Source organism: Tyto alba, unplaced genomic scaffold (assembly GCF_018691265.1).
Source record: "Tyto alba isolate M040663 unplaced genomic scaffold, T.alba_DEE_v4.0 Super-Scaffold_48, whole genome shotgun sequence".
In the NCBI taxonomy this organism is placed as follows: Eukaryota; Metazoa; Chordata; class Aves; order Strigiformes; family Tytonidae; genus Tyto; species Tyto alba.
In genome coordinates, this window is record NW_024881324.1 from 24,107,664 (window position 1) to 24,130,118 (window position 22,455).

General features: G+C 40.3%; 1 protein-coding gene across 1 annotated transcript in view; it reads left to right on the plus strand.

Moving 5' to 3' along the window:
• Positions 1-3,828: 3,828 nt before the first annotated feature.
• Positions 3,829-22,455, plus strand: part of MARCHF11 (membrane associated ring-CH-type finger 11) — a 31,876-nt gene continuing 13,249 nt past the window's right edge. The window contains exons 1-2 of the mRNA XM_042806795.1: positions 3,829-4,291; positions 5,500-5,655. Of these exons, the coding sequence (XP_042662729.1) occupies positions 4,037-4,291; positions 5,500-5,655 (411 nt within the window). The 5' untranslated portion in view covers positions 3,829-4,036. The remainder of the gene's footprint in view (positions 4,292-5,499; positions 5,656-22,455) is intronic.

Genomic DNA, 22,455 nt, shown 5'->3' on the forward strand with positions numbered 1-22,455 from the left:
TCCGTATTATTATTTAAATAGATTTCACTTTCTACTTCCTCATTAGTATTTTGTTTTGAATATAATACACTGGTAATTACTCTCTTTACTCCTTTATTAATATTTTAAAACTGTATCATCTTCTTTTCCTCAGAGATACAGGAAGCAGCAAAATGGAACAAACCCATCACTTAGCTGTTCTGTTACTGTATTTCTGGTACAGGCCAATGCATTATGGAAACTTTTTGAGAATAAAGAAGAGCAGGGGGGTTGGTTTCTAAATGTGCAGTAACACAGTGCTTCCATTCTTGTAATATCCCCCGAGTAGTTTTTTATCTGCATACATTATTCCTGCAGAACGTCTTCCGTACATAAAACTTACAGTGTTTATCTTGATTTTTTTTTTTTTTTTTAATCCTGTTCTGTCCATTCCCTGAACATCTCCCCTCCGTTCAAGTGTCTTCCTCTGTTTTTATTTCCTGGATGTTCTACCTCCAGCTGATCATCCTCAGGTAAAAAACTGAGCTTGAGTTTCCACTAGTTTATTTGGAGGGAAAAATTGCACAGTCCTGAGCTGGAGTAGTGGGAAAAAGAATGTACCTGGAGCAGAACTGAGAGGAAAATAGAAGGGAGACAACTTCCATTCCCTCAAGGGTTATACTTCTCCTGCCTTTCCCACCACCTGCTGAAAATGCAGTCCGTTTTATTGTCCCACGGTCTTATTACCTTGGTGTTATTTTTATCTGTATCACTGTTCCTTATTATTTGTCCTGTTATAATGCTGAAATACCTCAGCCAAGATCAAGACTGTACAAATATGTCCTGAATCTGTCAGTAAAATATTGCAAATTCTTGTTGAAAGAGGCAGGAATAAGAAGAGAGGAAGCAAACATTATTATTTAGTTTTGTTTTGCTTGGGAGTTGTTTTTTTTTTTTATTATTTTGGTTTGTTGTTGTTTTTTTTTTTTTTTGCTTTTTTTGTAGAGAACAAGACAGAGAGAGACTAAGGGCAGTGTGCCTGCATATGGGAGATTAATGCCAGTTTGAATGACCCACTGTTCCCAAAAGAGATGGCAGATGTGACAGCCCCAGTCCTCTGGAGGCTGTCGGACACCCGGCTAGGAGTACGACGAGCTAGCTGCCTGTGTTTAGGTGACCGGATGCCTGCGTTCAGCCCACCCGAGGCCACTTGCTCAAGGCTGTTCAAGAAATGTGTAGCAAAGCTGTGCAAATCCCTTGAGATCCAGTTCACTGCCTTAATCACAAATTAATTCTTCCTGTTTTCAGCTTCTCCATTTTTTTTTTTTTTTTTTTTTTTATTTCTCCCAACCACCTACACTACTGCTGTTATGAAGCAGAACACCCTTTCCTGCTTGAAATTTTTCTTCTTTCTGTTTCGATTTTTGGTTTTGGCTCCCGTCCTCCTCTCTCACTCAGCAGAAGGCTGAACGCTACTTGGGTTGGAGGCTGTGTTACATAATGCTCTCCACCCCTTCTGCTCTTTTGTCGGCACCTCCTCCCGCCCCCAGCACACCAAACAACTCTCATGGGCTCTGTATGGCGGGGATCCAGAGCCTTTGCAATTTCATTTTAGCTGGTGTGCCATAGCTGTTGGTAGACGTGGAAACAGGTGATGTATTAACAAACTCATGTCTATGAAATTCCCACTTGCAATCAGCTCTCCAAATTAATTACACATATGAAAGAAACAGTCTTCTAACTCACATTAGATGTGTTCCCTTTTAAGAGTCATATTTTACATTTATTTTGGTCAAGGTTAAGTAGAAGATGTTGACCTTCTTAACACACTCTATCATTCCCTGTAGTCACATCTTTCTTTCTTTTCCTGTTATTAAGAAGTCATTCCATTTCTGTGTTGACATTTTTATCGCCTTTTTACGTCCTTTCCAAAAGCCGTGTTATTTACTGAATTTTTGCTGACAAATGAAAGGGTGAGAAAGAAAAATGGCATAAACCCCCTCACACGGCAAATGGCAAGGGCATGCTGTACTCCTCTGATGCAGATGCCTAACTTTTTAGCATCCATTGCTCATTTCACTACTTTAGTTCCACTGTCTTTTCCTTCTGGTTCTGCTTTAGTTCTCTTCTACCCAGTATTTTGGACTCATCTGTTCTGACATTTCCTGTTTTTTCATTGTGGTTGCCCCTTCTTTTCTTAGAATTAGTCTATATTTGTTTAATTCTGCCTAGTCTCTCTGGCAACCCTTTCAAGTATTACTTTGTTATGAAAAAATATTTGAAGAATTTCTTAATTCCACAATATCCGTAGTTCATCCGAATGTCACCGTCAATGTGACATTTTTTGTTTCGCATTATCAAATCTGGATGAATCCACGTTACTTACCTATTTAACAACCACCTTGTGAACACAAGTAATTTTGGGGTTGGAACATCTTTTCCTAACACCAAGCTAAAAGGCCAGAGCTGGCTCAGCTAACGCCGAGCAAAGATTTTCATGAGAATGGGCGCTAGTGGGTGAAGAGAAAAGGTGTAACCGCACCCCTCCTTCCACTGTAGGAAGACAACCTCGGAATATGCACTTTTGTAGTGCAATGCTGTAAGCAGCGACGGCGTTCTTTATCCTTAATGCACCTACCGCACGGCCTCTGTGATGGATGCAGACTGGAGGAGGACTGAAAAGGCTTTAACCGCAGCTTGCCCCGATTAATCCGACCGTCCCCCTCCTGCAATATGGGGCTGCTGCTCCTCTGCCCAGAGCATACTGCCAGGCCGAAAAGTGCAGGCTCAGCGGGCTCCCCCAGAGAGCGTGTCAGCCACGGGACCGTGGGCCGGGACGTCGTGGTTCGGCTCTGGGCGCTTCTGTGGCCGCCTAACACCACGTCCACAGCGGGAGAGCCCCTGCTGCCGCCAAAACACAGCCGGTGAAGGCGGTCGCTGAGCTCACCCAGGTACGCCCCCATCTTGAGACAACGTATGAGGCAGCCAATGAAGAAGACGGGTGACTTCACCGCACTTTGAATCTAAATGTGGCTGTGGAAGAGCATATGGCTTCAGAATTGGTGTGGGGTTGTGTTTTTTTTTTTTTTTTTTTTTTTGAGTTGTTTTTCTTTTTCTCTTTTTTTTTTTTTTTTCCCCCACGCAGACAGTTGCTGTCGCTTTCACGAGATGGAATGTGCGCTGGTGTTATACTTGATGCTGAAATTCACACATACTTTCCTTGAGAAAGCCCCAGCCAAACTTTAAAGAATTTCTAACCACTGTGGTTTGGGTTGTTTTTTGTTTTGTTTTTTTGTTTGTTTGTTTTGTTTTCTTTTTTTTGTTTGTTTGTTTTTGCCTTTTTTGTTTGTTTTTTGTTTTTTTTTTTTTAATTTTTGTTTTAATTATTTTTAGAAGATATTTGATCGTGATGCTTTTGGCAGATTTAATTTTGAAAACGAGGTGATGTAATGAATTTGCGGGGAAAAAAAAAAAAAAAAAAAAAAAAAAAAAAAAAAAAAAGGCAGCCACGAAAAGACTAGGAGGACCGCTGTTTCGCACCCGGCGAACAACTGTTGAACATTCGTTCCGCCGAGCCTCCACAAGCCCAACCTCCCGCAGCGAAGGGCCCAACGAGGCGGCAAGCTCTGCCCGCTCCCCTCAGAGGGCGGCGGTGGGTGACTCGCGCGGCCCCCGGCCCCGCTTCCCGCCGCGGCTCGCGCCGGGCAACGGTCCCGCGCTCGCGCTCGCCGCGGCGGGAGCCGAACCACCCACCCCCCCCCCACACACACACACCCACCACATAAACCCCGGGGCGCGTGCCGGCCCGGCCCCGCCCCGCCGCCCCCCGGCCCACGCCCGCGCACACGCGCGCCCGCCCGCCCACGCACACGCACTCGCCCACACGCACTCGCACCGCCGCCGGCGCGGCTGCGGGCCCGGCTGGCGGAGGGAGGCGGCCACGCCGGGTCACCTTCCCGGCCGCCGGCATCGGGAAGGGCGCCCTCGCCGCTCTCTCCCCCCCCCCCCCGTCCGTCCGTCCGTCCGTCCGTCCGTCCCTGCGGGCCGTTCCCGCCCCGGGTGAGCGGGTGCCCCGGGCATGAGCTGCGCCGGGGGGAGCGCCGTCCTCCCTCCCGGGCAGCCGCAGCGAGACCCCGGCGCCCCGCTGGAGCTGCCGGCCGGAGCGGGGGAAGCGAGCGGGGACAGCCCGGAGGACGGAGAGAGCGGCGGCTCGGAGGCGGGGGCCGGCGACGAACCCGAGACCCGCTCGGTGTGCAGCAGCGGGAGCGGCAGCGGCAGCCACCCCGGCGGGGCCGGCCCCATCTGCAAGATCTGCTTCCAGGGCCCCGAGCAGGTGAGGGGGGGGGGGGGGGGGGGAGCGGGGCGGGCGGGCGGTTCCCCCCGGCTCGGGGCTCGGTTCGGCGCGGACGGACCGACCGACCCCTCTCGCCTTCTCGCCCACTCACGCACCCCCCCCCCCCACACCCTCCCCGCTCCCGCGGGCGGCGGGGCGCGATCAGCACCAGGGACAGGGCTCGGCACCGCCCCCCCCCCCCCCCCCCCGCCGGCCGCGGGGCGGGAAGGCGGCCGAGCGCCGCTGCCTGCCGCCCCGGGGGGGGGGGGGGGGGGGGGGAAAGGCCCCCCCACCCCACCCCACCCCCGGACCTGCCCGCGGGGCGCCCCGGCCCCAATTGCCCTCCCCTGTGCCGGCGGCGAGGAGCGAGCCCGGGCTGCTGTGCGGGGCGGCCGCCACAAACCCATCGGGGGCAATTCCGAGCCGGCGCAGGGGAAATTCGAAGGTTTGGCTGGGGCTGGCTTGCGGGCTGTGCGTCTCCGTGCCGTCGTGCTCGCTGGCTCTCCCCTCGGGGACTTGAAACAACACGAATTTCTCCGGTTTCTATTAGACTTTCAAATGACAGTATTAGCTTACGGGTAACGCCGAGAAGACCGCCGAGGATCTTCTCTGTCATTACGTTGCTGGGTACAATATCAGCGGTGGATCCGTAACTGGCATTTCATAGCTTGTCTTGCAGTTTAGCTTAAGAAAAAGAATAATCTCTTCAGGGAAAGAAAATAGCTGATCCATATAATATAGAAATACGTGAACTGCAGGGGGGAAATGTTTGGTTACGTGATTTGAGGTCCTGCCTGACAGCTGGCCAGCTGTGCTCCGAGAGCACGGTTGTCTGTGACGTCACCCGTTTCTTTTCCTAGTGATGACTGCAAGTAACTGTTGGGGAATGTACCTAGCCACTTGTGGTACCGTGCGAGGTGTTGGGAAGGGCTCACGCTGCTGTTGTTTGACGCGCGGAAATCTTTCACTTGTTTCACAGGTGTACATGTACGGGCACACGCTGCTGCCTGGCTTTTTCTCATTACAAGCACCTAGAGGTTTTTAAGACAGTTTAATGTTTGCGTATTTTTACAGCCAAGCATACCTGCTTTTTCATGTGTTGACACTGAGACCGGTTCATTATTACAGACCTGTAAATATTTTGGTATCTAGTATGCACGTACCTAAGATATTCCTTTAAAATGAATGTTTCTGTGTTGCCTTTTCAGGGTGAACTGTTAAATCCTTGCCGCTGTGATGGGTCAGTACGGTACACGCATCAGCTTTGCCTGTTAAAGTGGATAAGTGAAAGAGGGTCATGGACCTGTGAACTCTGCTGTTACAGATACCATGTTATAGCAATTAAAATGAAAAAGCCTTGCCAGGTAATTTGCTTGTTTGTTTTTAAAAATATGTCTTTCCAATCATTTTTAAAAAGAAAATGATTCTTACGGTTATTTCAAGGTTTCTGGAAGATCCAGCAGAAGAGCCTATATGCTTCACCAGTTAGCAATTGTACCCACTTGAAGTTAGTTTTTAAGACCAGTTACATATTAAAATGTGCAGTAATTTGATTCCATTACGTTCTTCTAGCTTTTGGTTTGCCACAGAAATGGTTTTCAGAGGTTGTTAAATTCTGTAATTAGATGTCATACTGAGACATGACAGAACAAGTTGGATCTCCCTGATTCACTTTCTAAACTTTAAACCTGTCTTTATGGTTTGTTAAAGACTCAGCCAAAGGTTGATTTCATTCATTCTTCAAGCTTTGGGACCAGAGGAGAGTGGCAAAGAAAACTTCTGTTGCCCGTGTATTCATCTCCTGTAAAAAAATAAAAGGAGGTGCCTTTTCAGTTGTGGCACAAACCGGAGTAGCAGAACACTCCTTAAGTTTTGTCCACCAATAGTTGTTTCAGAAGCTGAAATGTGCAGTCACGTTTTTCACAGCTCTCTTTTAACAGCATCACAACATGCAGCTGGAATATAGCGGTAGTGTGGTTAGGGAGAAGGGAGGGGAAACTCAAAGCTTCAGCAGATCTGTTAGGGAAGACTTAATACCACTTTGCATATTAGAATTCTTTAGAGGCTTAAAATTCCATCCTAGAAATTGTACTTCATAACATCTGAGGAACACACTTAGTAAGATAATTGTATCTTTTTATAGTTTTGATCCTATGAGCTCAGAGATGATGGAGCTCTTGAAGGCCAGAGCACTCAGGTCATTTTTCTGTGCCTGAGTTTGATTGGAGTTTTATACAAAAGACATGCTTGGATGGTAATTGCAGTTGTGTGAGCGTGCTAAGCATTCCTTGGATGTAGGATATCTGGAGTATCTGCTTACAGCTCTTCAGATTAAGTGCAAGTACTTTCAGAGCCAGTTGTGGCTTCAAGTTTTTTCTTTATGAATCCACAAAGGAAACTTTTTGGTAAGCTTTCCTGGATAGAACCTTTACAATGTAAAAAAGTAATGGATTTGTAAAATGCTCCAGAAAACGAAGGTCGTAGATTCTGTTTCTGGTTTGGTATGGGACTCTGTTTGCTCCTCTTGTCTTTTTTTAACCTTTCAAAAATCTTTACTTCCCATATACCCACAGCAATCTCATCCTTTTCCTAACAAAGTTTATATTATCAACAGTTTGCAATGATAGTCTCTGAAAATAGTTGTTTGACAGCAAAGACATGACACAGTTACCTGCAAAGAGGCATCTAGTACTATTTGACATGGCCCAAGGTAGCCAAAATATCTACACAGGGTAGCAGATATGACACAACTTGTGAGAGACTCTGGAACTGCAGCTGGAGACTGAGTGGGATGTTAAAGGACATCTGAAATGTCATTAGACACCTCTCTGTGGACAACTGAATCAAGCCCCAGTTTGAAGAACAACTGTTTGATTTCTGTGGAAAACAGAAGCAAAGAAGAAAGAAAAGTGTCAGTAAGTGACACGGTAGACAGCAATGTTTGTCCAAGCTACTGGAGAAGTAGAAAGAAACTGAAGAGCTGAAAGTTAAATGCCATTCTCTTCATTAGTTATGACACTTTTTTTTTTTTTTTTTTTTGGGGGGGGGGGCGTGGAACGGGGAGGGTGGACACTGACTAGATTCATGTTTCTCCTTTGGTAGCTTAAAAAATACTTGATTTATTCTTAACCCTGTCTTCCATTTTTTAATGTAAATTATTTAAGTCTGTCCTTTTTTATTCTTGACAAAATAGCATACAAAAACATTTCACGGAGTTGCATACTCAAACAATAAGTTAGACATACATTCCTAGAGTCAAACTCCTTACAGCCAAAATGTCTTGCATGTCTTTGAAGGGACGCAGTAGTACCTTTCTTATTCTCCTACATTGAATACTCCTCTGTAGTTACAGAATCTAAAAGGAAGTTTCAAAACTGCAGTCATCTGTGTATGTTTATAAGGGTGATAAGTCTTAAAATACCCTTGCTTCTCTCCCATATTCTTGAGTCTAATAGTATTTGCCATTTTTAACAGCTGTTTTGGTTTAAACTTTCGGATAGGTTCTGAATTATTTGCTTGACTACATAAAAGCCTTTTTTATGGTAACTTTTCAGTCAGGTTTGGTAAAAAGCTAAGGGTTAGACCGTTTCAGTAGAGTCGTTTACAACATCTTCACTGAGGTAGCTAATGTACTTAAAAGTTCCCAAGCAAGCAAGACTTCTGGCGTTACATTAGGTACAGTGTTTGGGCAGGACTAGTTTGCTCTCACTACAACTAGTAGTCTGCTTCGGTCCGTGTTCTCGGAATTGTCTCTACCAGTCTTTTACTTATTAGATCTGTGTAGGCAGTGTCATAAGAGAGAAAAAGGATGCTATTTACCAAAATAACTTTTTCTCAAGTGAATTGTCTATGCAGATTTACACCAACTCCTGAGGTTTACTTCTACCTCGTGTATTTATGGAATGTAACAATGTGTAGGGAGTTAAGAGATTTTCTATGTTTTCTTCCAGAACATTGGAATAGATGTGAATATTCCATTTAATATCTAACATTTTCTGTGGTTTCTGTTGCTTCATGGCAGGGAAAGTAATCCCAAAGGGGGGCCTCTTTGGAGGCAGTACATTCAAGGAACAAAATTTACTATGGTAAGTGACTATTCCAATAGACATTTTTCCAGTGTCACTTTGTATATTTCAGCGACTACTACTTAATTCACTTTTAAAAACCCAATCCTGGAATCACATAGACTTTTAATAAAGGAATAGATCTTAAAACGTAAAAAATAACAAATCAACCAAAGTACTAACAGTGGAAAATGATCACACAAACAAATAGATGATGTTTGATATGGTGTTTCACAGAGGCAAATTAGATTTTTTTTTTTTTTTTTTTTTTGTATCAATGTCCTTCTCTGGGTCATAACAGAAAGACATATTTAACCTTACACTAATCCATTAATGAAAGTGCATGTTCACGCTGCTGGACTCGCTCCTTACGGCGGGGTAGAATTTGATCCAATAATAGGCAAGGTCATGTTAATAACTAGAAAACACCCCAAATTGTAATGAGGGGAGATGGAACAAATACTGCTTTAGACAGGGAGTTTTGGAAGGTTTTTGAAACAACTTAAAAGGGAGGGAGAAACTTTAAATGTCTGACTTGGAAATTAAATCCGCTTAGAATTACATTTTAGATTAACAAAAAGAAGGTAAGCACAAACAGAAATATTTTTTATATTGGTTTGCTAAGCTTTATAATTTGTACACATTTCCTTCCTAAAGGAAATATAAACAGATTGCTTTATTTTTTATTGGTGCTATTTAATTATTAAGCTGTTAGCAAATTAGTTCACTAGACTTGCAGTTAAGCATGAATGTATATTAAAGTATGTCAATTCTCTTGTAAGATTCAGAAATAATGTTTAAATGTGTAATATAGTCATGCAAAGGTTGAGAAAATATAATTTGGTGCTAAAACCCGTAATTTCTATAAAAGTGAGCAGTAAAGATACTTGGAGAATAGCCTTTTCTAGACTGTTACTATAGTCTGTCGTAAAATAGTAATACATCAGATGTTTAATATATCCTGTGCTTCTGTTCATTAAAACATTATATTCTTGTACTCTAAGTGAACTGGACTTATTCCAAAAGTGATACAGTAGAGTGGTGTGCTAACTTAGAAGTTAATTGCATGGCAATTCAACACCTTTTCTGACATCAGGAAAATCACAAACCAGTTATTTAAAAAAATAAATTCTTAATTGTTAAGTCTGATTTCTTAATACAGAAAAAAAATTAAGGTTGTACTTAACATTGTTTAAGTAAGTATGTGGTTACTGGAGGTGGAATGTGACTCGCGAGTTCAGTGTTTTTCAGTGGCCCAAATTGTGATTGTTAACATTTGAGATATTCAGCATAAAAATTACTATGTTCAACAGTTCTCATGAATTACAGGTTCAGTTTTTCAAGACTTGTTAATATGAGTAGTTCTCATTCATCTGAGTAATCTCACTGGCATCAATTAGACAAGCACGAGCAAGACAGTGTAGCAGACTGCATGTAAGAATATGCATGATACATTAAAAAGTGCAAAAGTCAAGTTCTTCAGATACTTCAGTATGGAGGCCATTGGCTGGAAAACGTGTGGCATAAATGTTTAGTAAAAGTTATTGCTAACGTCTGTGCTCAGCTGGATGAAAGCATTTACTTTCCGTAGGCATAGCTAAGAAGGGGAAAGGGAAAAGGCTCAAATCTCCAGTTGTGCTTTTTAAACTACACTATGTACTAACAACAATCTGCTAATCTTGCTGCTGTTGTACTGCCTGTAATGAAGATCCAGGAGGATACATTGTGCTAATCAGTATGTCAATACACACAAAGAACAAAAAGGATTGTCCCAATCTTGGACAATTTACCAAGAAGTTTGAACAAGAGGTAAGGGACTAGTCAATGTGGATGTATAAAACCAGTGGTCTCTGTACTCTAAACATTTTTAAGTATCACTGATGTTTTGGCAGCTGAAATAGGATGAGTTTTAAGGTGCCTCTTGGAAAGGAAATACTGAAGCTTTGCAGGCACCCTATGAATGTGAAGGGAGTATGGAAGGGCTGTTAGAAAATAAAATACTTGGCTGAGATAGATACCGCGAACAGGAAATGAGATTCATTGTCAGAGTAGTCATTAGAAGGTTATTAATATGTCAGTAAAAGCCTGGAAGGACTGAAAAAATAAAGTCAAATATTTTTTTATTTGGTGTGATGGGAAAGAGAGAAACCAGCATAGTGGAGAAAGAAGGTCAGTAACATGGTCAAAGTAGCGCACTAAAAATCCTGTATTTGAAGCAGTCTTGTGTTGCTGAGAAAATTACATTTGTCACGAGCTTAAAAGCTGAATTACAGTAGCTGAGACGTAAGATGAAAGAGATGATGAGAAACGAAATTTTTATATATGAATAGTCTTAGATATGCTACATAGAAAATGCCTGCAAGTTTTAGAAATACTATGAACAGGAAGATCCAAATAGATATTTAAGATAATTCCTGGGTTACAGAACAGAATCATGGATTGGAGGACAAATCCATTCTGCTTGAGGAAGGCTGGGACATGAAAATCCTAGAAATTTTAATGAACTTAAATGTATTGTAAGATCTGTACAAAAGGTGTTAGGAACAGGTGAATATTTTAGTTTTGACAGGTAAGAGAAGTCTGAAACAGAAAAGTAGAGCTATTGGTCATCAGCACAGATATAGTAGTTATACTTCTCACACTCTTTCTTTTCCTAAGCATCTACTTTTGGCCACTTGTAGGGAGGAGTTACTAGACTAGGTAGACCTTTTGATTTGATACACTGAGTTGTTTCAGTGACATGCACTGAATGGATGCTAGTGATTACGATCAGTTCTAAGTACAGTGCTTAATGAGTTTAGAAACAGAAGTGTAGCAGGGCTGTTGGAGAGGTCAGTGGTGTCAAAGTTGTGGATTTTTTCTGTGGTGGGAAAGGCAAAATACATTTATGTGTATTTTCTGAGAAAGATCTGAAGGTAAATGAGAGACTGAAGAAGAGAATTGGAATAAGTGAGTGGATCAGAAAGGACAAAAATAATGTCACTGGTAAAAAGTAGAGAGATTATAGAAGAAGAGAGGACAGTAAAAATTTTGCCACTGGTGGAAAGGACAGAAATGCAAAAATAGAAGGCATGAGAGAGAAAATGCGAAGGGGATAATGAATTTCATGTTGTATTATGTTGTCTTTGTTTTATTGTAATTAATGCACAGAGAGACTCCAAGATAAAAGAAGTAGAGGGTTGGAAAATAAAGGCGACGAAAAGGTGTGGAGACAAAAGTCAGTTAAGTTTGAGAAATACATTTGGTTAGCCATTCATATGAGAGAACAAATTTGTCATGGAGCAAGTGAGCAAGCCACTGGTGCACTACTAGTATCCTAGGAGCAAAATACATGTCTGTTAGCATACAAAGCTGGAGAAGTGCGGGGTGGACATTACAGTGGGAGGGAGGAACAAAACTGTAGAAGTTTTAGAAAGATGAAGAGAGTTGGTAACTAGTGACAGGTAAGAGGGAACAAGGGATGGAAGAATCATCAGTGCCAATAATCTGAAAGTCATGAAATAATGAAGAAGAATAATACATGAACAATGAGGAAAGATGATATCCATCTAAGAGGTCAGGGGGGTCATCAACATGGGATCTGAAGCCATCAGGAAGGAACATGGGAGCTTACAAAGAGAGTCAAGGATTGAAATAGGAAGGATGAAGTAGAAAGGGGTTAAATACACAGGAAATAGAAGCTTGAAAGAGGGGAAGGAGATTGGTTTTGTTTTAGAGAGTCCTATGAAAGAACTGAGAGTGAGGAAAGGGGGGTGAAGATTTAGGTCAGAACAGCGAAAACTGAGAAACCAAGTGTTTGAAACCTGTGATTCAGTTCAGAAATTTGGATGTTTCTAGTCTAATTGGGATTTTAACATTGTATGGCAAAATTTATGCTTTCTTGCTGGTTGGAATGGATCAAGATTGAAGCGGTGATCTAGAAAGTGTAATTAATATTTGGGATTTTGCTACAGCAGTTGGAGTGCCACCAGAAAACACCTGAGATTTGATTTCCTGATCCTCTGTGCGTTAATGCTTTGCTAGATGGAACATTTGGTAAAAGTTGACATCTCAACTGATAGAACTCATGAAATCTGTTATTCTTGTTAGAGCATCAGCTACAGCAAGCAGGGAGATAGACCAGCCACTATGGTACTCACATCTGTCTATTTGAAATAGAGGATTATCAGTAAAAAATAGATTAGGTGAATAAATTGTGATTATAGCATAGAGAACAATCTTCTACTAACATGTGGATAGTGATTTTAAACTAGTTCTCTTGCATTCACTTAGGCAGTTCTCTTGGACTTGTGAAGTGTATACTAAGGTAATCAAGAACCTACACAAAATAAATAAAAGAGAGCACGTTTTAAAAAAAGAATAACATTAATGGTATGTGGGTGTGTGCCCCTTGTATGTTACTCTTTTATTTCCTGTAGCTTATTAAAAAAACAATTGTTTTCTTGGTTTAGTTTTTGCAATGCATAAATTGCACTCAGGGCATTTTGGCTGCTTGAATGGTGTGAGACTACAGCACAATGTAAACTGTGAACTGTACTTACAAATAAAGTTTTAATTCCAAGTGTCATCCTGATCTAGTGGTAAGATACACAGATATAGATTTAAAGAGTGTCATCTTGGTGTATTAAATAGTGGGTTAAATACTTCAAGGAAAAAAGACGGATTCCTTTGAGCCTAAGATTTTCATGGGGCAAAACGACTAGCATGAGACACGCTGCCAGGTTATTTTTTAGAGGAAATATCTTGAATAACAGTTATTACTGGAATTATAAGGATAAATTACATATTTACAACAGAATCCATTTGAAAAGTACATCTAAAACTAAAGGGTAGTGTGAGTGGGAATCGAGAATGCTACATATACATAATTACTGGCATTTTAAATGCTTGGCATATCTCAGTTCAAGACTTAAGTACAAGACCTAAGATGCTGTGTGGGACCTGCGTTCAGGAACCTTTGAGTTACTGTTTTTTGTAATTTTTTTGTCTGTTTGATTGGATATTTTCCTAATAACTTGATCTTGTAGCCTAAAATTGATGAAATTTATTTAACAATGAAAGAAATTTTTGTATTTTTATCTTATGTCCAAAAACCTGATTATTCAGGTCTTCAGTTCCTATCAACAGACATTAGTGAAAAACAGTGTAACCAAGTACTGGTTGTTTCAGCATGCTTCTGCTATTTATTAATATGAAAACTTGTTAATAAGTGATAGTGTACTGCTTTTATACCTCTTGCCTGTGGTTCCTTAGCTTATGCTTTTTTGGCAATGTAAGTAGACTGCCCTGAGCACCAAATATTGCCATAACCTCCTGACTTCTCTATCAGTTATGCTATGTCAGCTGTGAAGTGCCGCTGTAGTTTTTTCCACAACTGAAATTTGTCAAAGAAAGTTTTATTAAATTAATTTTGAAACTTGCTTTTAATGCTTCTTGGTTTTGAATGTTGGTCAGTTTGCACTGAAGTCTTCAGTGCTTCATCCAAACGACTGGCAGTTATGCTAACTTCTTTCTTAAATGGTTCAACTGGAGAGGCAGCTTTTGCACCTATTGCAATTACATTTTTTAAAATTTTTTGTCCCATACGTAGATTCAAATTGGATGTTTGGTATTCAGACTGAAGACACTTTCGTACTGCTTCAGCAATGTGCAGGGGACAGCCCCTGCTCCCTTTCATGCCAGCAGTGCAACGGTGAAAGAACAATTTGACCTCGGTTCTTTTGAAGCACTTGTCTGAGTCAGAGCACCCTCATTGTGAGCTTTGCCTGCGAGACTTTTCCCATGGGGTTCTTTGCTTTTTTGTTTTAAATTTATTTCATCTTTCTTTTTTATTTTCTTTATTTCTACATTTCTTCTTTTCTGCCACCTTTGTTGCCATTTCAGTGAAGCTGACAGAGAATAAGTATTCCAGTTTTGGCCACATGCTGTTTCCTTTCCCCTTATTATTCCCCTGCTCCCCCATATTTTTGCATATTTTTCTGGCAGTGTCTTCCCTCCAGGGCAGTATTAAACCTTGCCATTTCTGTGACTAGCATATTCCCAGTACAGGAATACACCATATTGATGCCCACACAAACTATTATTGGACAGAGGCTGTTTCCTGAGCTAAGGCTCATTTTTCTTGTCTTTTATGCCCAAAGAACAGAGATAATAAAAAAATAATTCCTTAGTAGTTTCAGAAAGTCATGAACCTCACCATCAGGATGAAATACTTGCTAGCTTCATATGCATTTAACTACTCTGCTAACACTGGAAGATTGTTCCAAGCACTAAAGGGATCTTGAAAAAGGCAAATTCCATAAAACTGACACGCAGGAAACTGTCTGGAGAAAGTGAGAGTAAACATCAGTATACCTTCTCTTCTTTCATGCTAAGGAAGATCCCTCTGCTCACTGGGCCAGAACAGACAGACAGAGAGTCTACTTCTTAATGGAATGCTTTATGTATCTCTCATTGCTATTATCTGAGGAATCTGCAATTTACAGTCTACTCTAACTTGTGGTTACTCACAGCACATTGTGTTCCTCCTTGGATGACTAAATTCTGTATCTCAATTTCAGGGCTGCTATTTCACAGGAGGAAAGCAATATGACATATTTTACTTCAAGGAATCAGCACAACAGCTGATGTGAGCTCACTGGTTCACATCAGAACAATATCAATAGAATATGGGAGTCTTACACTCACAGCCTTTTCCTGCACCTGCAACACCGTCCTCCACATAAACTCCTCCTTTAGTGACCACCAGAATCATCAGAAGCTCCAATCATTCCATGACACCTTCCAAAAAGGACACTTTGCTTGTATTTAAATGTACAATGATGACCTAATATCCTCCTGAGACTTAATAAAGAGGGTCACTTTCTCCTCAAGCATTTAGAGAGTATTACATGTTATCTCATTGCTTTCTGGATGCTTGCAACAAATAGAAATTTGATTAATAATTACTGATGTCTTCTGATATCTGTCAAACTTAAGGGAAAGATCTTCATATCATCCACTGCTCAGTATAAGGAGAGGTACCGTCAAATTAATTTTTGGGATTTCAAAATCCTCTACATTAGCCTGCCCTTTCCTTCCTATAGCATTGGGTAAAAGATCTAGAAAATACGTGACATTGCTTGTTATTTTAGGTAACTGTGCCTACTTCAGAGTTTCTCCATTGAGAGTTGATATGGTTACCATGTGCTTGAACGTGTTCAGAATTTTGTGGAAAATGTGCTGTTGGATTCACTGGGAAGATTTATGGCTGTGGGGATTTTAGGATCTTTCCTCTGGACCTTTCCCTCATGCTTTTGTAGATCTTACTGATATAATTGCTGTGAACCTAGCCACAACAATTAGCACCTACAGGATCTAAGGACTTCAGTCTTCTAGTCTAGACTATTTCAGAAGAGAAAGTAGTTTCAGTAGTTTAAAGTTACTCTCAGATGTCTTGGCATTTATCTTGTCACACAAGTGAATCTTTGTCTTCACTGTACAACTCTCATGCATCAGGTCCTTGTGATAACCTCCAAAAGGTTCCTTTCTTCCTTGTTTGGGTTGAGAGGTACAGACTTCAAGTCTATTTACTTCAAAATCACCTAGCATTTCCACAGTGCTCTGACTCTGAATTAGCTATCTAAAGCGTGACTAAAAATCTATGTCTTTGTTCCAGTGTCACTTTCTTTTTCACCTTCCCCTAGCTTTGCTGATGAATTGGCCAGGTTATCTAAGTACTGAACCATTGCTGCCTCTGACATATGAATCCCTGAGGATGCGACCTTTGGTTATGACATTAAATTTGTGACTACTTTTCTACTCCCCTCAGTAACTATGCTGACTGCTCCTTTTCCAGTATTGTGACAGAAGTCAGGAAGATTCTTGGGATAGAGACCTGCTTCAGGAGGAGTTACACTGTCTTTTTTTTTTCTTCTGGTAGTCAAGGCCTAATTCCATTCACTTTAGGGGAATCATAGAAACACAGAGTCATAGAATGGTTTGAGTTGGAAGGGATCCTAAAGATCCTCTATTTCCAACCCCCCTGCCCTGGGCAGGGACACCTTCCACTAGACCAGGTTGCTCAAAGCCCCGTCCAATCTGGCCTTGAACACTTTTGGGGAGGGGGCAGCCACAACTTCTCTGTGCAGCCTGTTCCAGGGCTTCACCACTCTCACAGTAAAGGTTTTCTTCCTCATAGCTAATCTAAATCTGCCCTCTTTCAGTTTAAAACCATTACCCCTCATCCTATGACTACGCTCCCTGATAAAGAGTCCCTCCCCATCTTTCCTATAGGACCCATTTGTAGGGTTTTGTAGAATACATTTTATGATAGAAAATTAGAAAGTTAAACAGTTTTATTTACAAATTCAAATTTTTGTGAGAATTCGCATTGCTACAAACAGGTGATTAATTTGCAGCTCTTGTGTTTATTTTCAATAATAAAGCAAAGCACTTTCTGAAAATTTTTGTATATGCTGGAAGGCCACAATCCTACAGCTCAGTCTGCCTGTGGCACTCAGCATCTTTGCAGAGTGTTGTGGGTCCAAAGTAGCAGCTGCTTAGCTGTCTGTTGGAGAATTCCACTGCTGGACTCAGTTAATGTGTTGGCTGAGAGCCTGAGCTACTTCACTTTGGTGGACCACAAGCAGGCATTCAAGAGTGACGTGCTAAAAGCTGTTCTATTGGAAAGTTGCTGAGTCCTGTTTTCATAGTCATAAAAAAATACCAACCTTTCTCCTTCAGCACTGAGGCTGCCCACTCATGCCCAGTTCCCTGACTGGAGAAATGACACATTCCTTCCTTTGATCTCTCTTCTCCCTTAGAATCCTCTGTGAGTGAAGGCCAATATGGCAGAAATGGTCTTCACTACAGCATCGCAAAATCTGTGTGGTGTCAGTGTCAGAATACTGGCCATTTTGCTGATTTTTTTTTTTTTATATATATATACTTTTTTTAGGATACTGAGCCATAGCTGATATTCTCTACTTCAGATTTGGATGCTGGATAAGTTACTAACTAACATCAGCCAGGTCTGACTGGGCAAACCTACCTGAAGGAGAATATTAGGTCCTCCCCTTACCAGATGTCTGAGCCAGTTATCTCTTTGTGTGCTTTGAGCCATGAGATCTTATACTAGTTATTTCACAGTGCCGAGACGTGTTCCGTTAGCTCTGTCTGCAGTCACCAGACTTAGATGCTCTGCATTTTCTCAGCTTACAGTCTGGATGTTTCTCAGAGTCTAGTGAGTGAGTGAGTATTCCATCTGGGATGGAGAAACCTTCCCTGCTTGCTTCATTAGGCATTGTCCTTGTAAGGATGAGTTGCTCACAAACTTTGGATATCAAGAATTTTTTGTCTTACTCCAGTGGCAGAACCAAGGCCGTTTGGATGTCTACTTTCCTGTTTCCATCCATTCCAGAGAGGTCAAAAAGAGCAGCAGTCTATATGCAAAACATTTTCCAAGTGGATAGCAGGTTGTTTCAGTACTTATATCCTATAGGACCACTATGGTGTTTTTCCAAGAGTGCCCTACACTAGTCTCATCAGAGCTCAGGCGTTATTGTTAATACTGTTAAGGAATCCAGAAATAGTACTGACTGTAGGACAGAGCAATCTGAGAGCTGCTGTTCTGAAAAGAAGGCCAGTACTTCCATCATATGTAATTAAGTGGATGTAAAGAGGTGGCTGTTGTCAACTGTGTTTATAGAGACAGTCTTGAAAAATGACAATTTGCAGAAGAGTAAGTGGTTCTTTGATAAGTGTGTTTTCCATATGGACAACATGTATTTACCTTTCATTCTCTTAGGTGCTTACATTTGAGAGAAACTGAGGTTATTTTAATTTTTATGTCTGTATTTGTGCTGCAAGAGATGGTGCATGGATTATGTGTAAATCATATAAGCACCATTAAGCCAAGAACAATTTAGGGACAAAATAAGCCTTGTACATTTAAACAAATACTTTAGGGATTTTCAAACACAGTGATATGAACGGGTATTACAGTTTTTGATATTGCAACCATTACTTCTTGCAGAACTATGAATGCTGATGCACAATGTAACAAGTCAGAAAGCTGGGTATTTTCAGTGTTCAGAAGCAGCAGTTATATTGTGCAATTTAATGTAATTACTCCAAGAGATTTCCAACATATTCATGGTATGGTTAGAGAGAAATATAGTTTCTGGTGTAGTGTATACTATAAAGGCAGCTATTTTATTTTTTTTACAGATAGAGCTATCATATTTGACAATACTTAGTATCTAGATTGTCACTTTCTGTGATTAAACACTACATCTTATAAATTTTCATGTCTTAAAAATGGAGTCTTATAAGTAACTGGTGATCAAAACCATGGCTGCCCCAAACTACTAGAAAAAACTTGATTACTGATTCAATCAGTACCTACTAGTTTGTAGTTGTGATTATGTACTGGTACCTGAAAAAACTAAGGCAACTGACTTTAAAAATTTTTCTATTTATTAGATTTTTTAATTAATAACTTAATAATGAAAATATTTTAATTAATAATTTTAGTAAGCATACATTATATTATTTTGTGTGGTTATGAATTTATCATGGATATTTTATATCAAGTTTAAATTATTATACATAATATGTAATATAGAAAACAATTGTAATAAATAAATAAGTGATTTCTTCCACTAGGCCACATTTTCAAGCAGTATGTTATTTACCATATCCATTTGCATAGTCTACAATTTTATAATTATGACATTGTCTCCAAGTGAAGATTTATTGCTAATTTAATTGATTACAGAATCAATCCAATTGATTTGCTAATCTAATAAATTACATTTTAATTGATTTTTAGAGCTGGCTCTGCCAGATTTTTTACAAGCCAGAACCCACGATTTTTTTTATTCGTGACTACACGCTAGTAGAGAACACCTTGGTATTCTTATTATCTTGCCTTTTAACCTTTGCCCATGATACACATCATGTTGCTTAGGGATTAGACAAGGCAACAACATTGCCTCTGAACTCAGGATATGTTTCTTTGGTCTTTTTGTTGCCCTCGAAAGCTGAAGCTTCCCTTGTTTTACATGCTACAAAGAACATGAAATCAGGATTGTCTCTTCCCTCATGTTGTGCATCTTCCAGATTTTCACATGAAAATTCTGTTCCCATTATGTGAATTAGTTTTGTTCAGGGTCAAAAAGGCCATAGGCCGATATTCGTATTCAGTTGTTTTCTGCTGAGGTTGTACCCTTCATGGCTAAAACACACTGTTGCCATATAGCAATAGGAAGAAGGCTGGGCAGTGAAGATGCTTCTTCAGATCCTAACCAAGGGTGTGGAGTTATTTTTGACAGAATTATTGTGAAGTCCCTGATTTTCAGATGTAAATAATGTTGCTGCAGGATGCAGGGACGTACAGTGACAACAGATGGTGATGCACTACTCGATTTCATGTCTTTGGATTCATAGACTGCCTAGAAGCAGGTAGTGGAAAGCAGTAAATGCTGTGTGGTTTAAACAAAACATTGGGTAATCAATGCTTTACAGCTCCTTAGTTGTGCTTCTCCATTTGAATTCGTACATCTACATTCTCTGACTGCATCATCTAACCATCATTTTGGATTGTGCCTGGATTGGAAAAGCACATTATTACTTAGCATTTTCTACCACTTCTAGAGTACTTAAATGCTTTAGAGGAGTCTTATTTCAGTCTTCTTTCAGTAAACTGGAAACTTTAAACTCTAAAATTCCAATTATATGGCATTTCTTCTACCTTCACATCATTTATATGGTTCTTTTCCAGGAAAGGCCTTGCCATGGCCTCTTTTTCAGCATTGAGAACCCACTGAAATAGGCCAGTGTCAGGAATACTTCCTGATGCTTTGTACCATACTAAAATCATCTCCCTGCTCATCCCTATGGAGGTGATATGAATAGAAGAATCAATTTCATTTGCTTTCTCTTTGGTTCAGTGAACATCCATGTAGTGTATAGGAACTGGAAGTGTGCCAATACATTACTTGGAAGGAGTTCTACTACTGCATATCCCGAATACCATGTAAATCTCAGTTATTAAAATAGTCTCTTTAGAGGTGGAAGTTTAAAACCTTGCTTTAACTCAGGTGAGCAACATGGTTGAGTCAAGGTCTCTCACAAAGGAATGCACCAGCTGTTAGGGTGTAGAATGTTCTCAGATAAACTCTCTGTGTTTCCTCTTGTATGAGTTGTAAAAATTACTGAATTATTCATAGATTCAAATAGAAGGAGAAGGAGTAGCCAGCACTTTTGGATAGTCCAGATAGTATATGCAACGTGAGTTTCAGTAAATGAAATGGAATTAATACCTGAATACTCTTAATAAGATAGATAAGAAGACATCAACAGAAACAATCAACAACAGATGATCCCTCTATGTGCTGATGAGTGGCCAGGGCATTTTTGTGGAAAAGGTTTGTTCTGTCCCTCAATGCTGAGCAGTTTTTCACACATCTTTAGTGAGTGTGTTAATCTCATAATGAGCTGCACAATCTTAGCCTCATGCTCATCATTTTGTTCAGTTAAAAGTATTCAACAGTTTTAGCTAGAATTTACAGTCTCTTTCTCAGGAAAGAAGGAAAAAACAACTCCAGAACCCTTTTTGATAGTCTTTGTCCAAAGAGAAGCACAGAGTTGTATAGGCCAAACATGGTTAACCCTCCTAAGTGACTAGATGGCATGAAAATTGTTAATACCTCCTTCACACAGCTAGTATATAATCTTGCTGAGATTTACTTCCTCTGAGTAATAAGAACATTTTTTTTTTGTCAGTGTTCTTCCAGGAACGTGGACCTATCCATAACATGACAGTCTATGCTTGAGCTAAATTTTCAGTTTAATTTTGCAATGATCTTTAAATTGCAAAGAATGCAACAACCATGGCAGGCTTCAATTTCCTCCATTCATTCACATATAATTTTCAGATAATGCTATCAAGAGTACATCTAGGTTGCAATGAAATTCAGTGTTTCCAGTAAAGCTGCGAAAGAAATTGAACAGTTCTCCTTTACAGTAGGAATAATACTTATTCATAGAGTGGTAGTTTTAATTCACTGACTTGCACCAAATACATGTGTCTGTGGAATGTTCAAACTACTGACAAACTAAGCCATTAACCTAAACTTAATTGGTTAGAGTTTCATATGAATTAAAAGCTGACTTGAGAATAATTCACATTAACCTTACATATTTCTCACAGATACATTTCTACGACACACCCTGACCTTTAAGTACCTTGTGATACATATTTTGGGCAGAATTTGATCCTAGTGGATTGGCAGGCAATTCTTAATGAAAATCAGGAATTAGAAAAAACACCTCTTGGTACAAATAGGTCATTTAGCAGATTTCATATTTCTGTTTCATATGCTTTTAGGTGTTGAGAATACCACATTAGATACTGTAGAATGATTCCTGGTTAGAATATCAACAGGAGTTGATGTTTCCAGAAACTCTGAACACCTCAAAGTGGAGAGGGAGTTCACCTCCGTGTACCGTTAAAACTACATATTCACTTTCTGACTCTAAGAGAGTGAAAATGGTCACACAGTCCTGCAGTTTTGCCTAATTCTTTTTATTATTTGGCCAGCAGCAGAAGATAACTACTAATAATTTATCTGAGAAAAAATAATGTAAGACTAATACAGTTTTCATCACAGCTCTGGTTGTGGTCTCAGATCTTGATTCTAACATCATTTAAAAAATCATAAGATAAAACGTTAAAATATTCTGCTTAATAAATAGTAAGATTTTGAAAGGTGAATGTAATAGAATGTGGACATTTTGTACATTGCTCAGGATGTTCAGACTTCTGGGCACTCAGAAATCTGAGAAGCCTCCACTGTAGGTGTAGATGTTCTACTCAGTCATGTACATGCAGTAAGCCAACACTTCCAGGAGCTATCAACTACATTGCTTCTGTGGAGCATGGATGGATAGTATCTCCACAGTACATGTTATGCTTTCAGAATGTCCCAAGTAAAACATTTGTCATCCTTCCAAGCAGACTGAGAAGTTACATACAAGCCAAACTATCTGTATTCATATTCATGAGCTCTCTGATACACGAAAAGATAATGGACATTATGACTACAGGCACTTTAT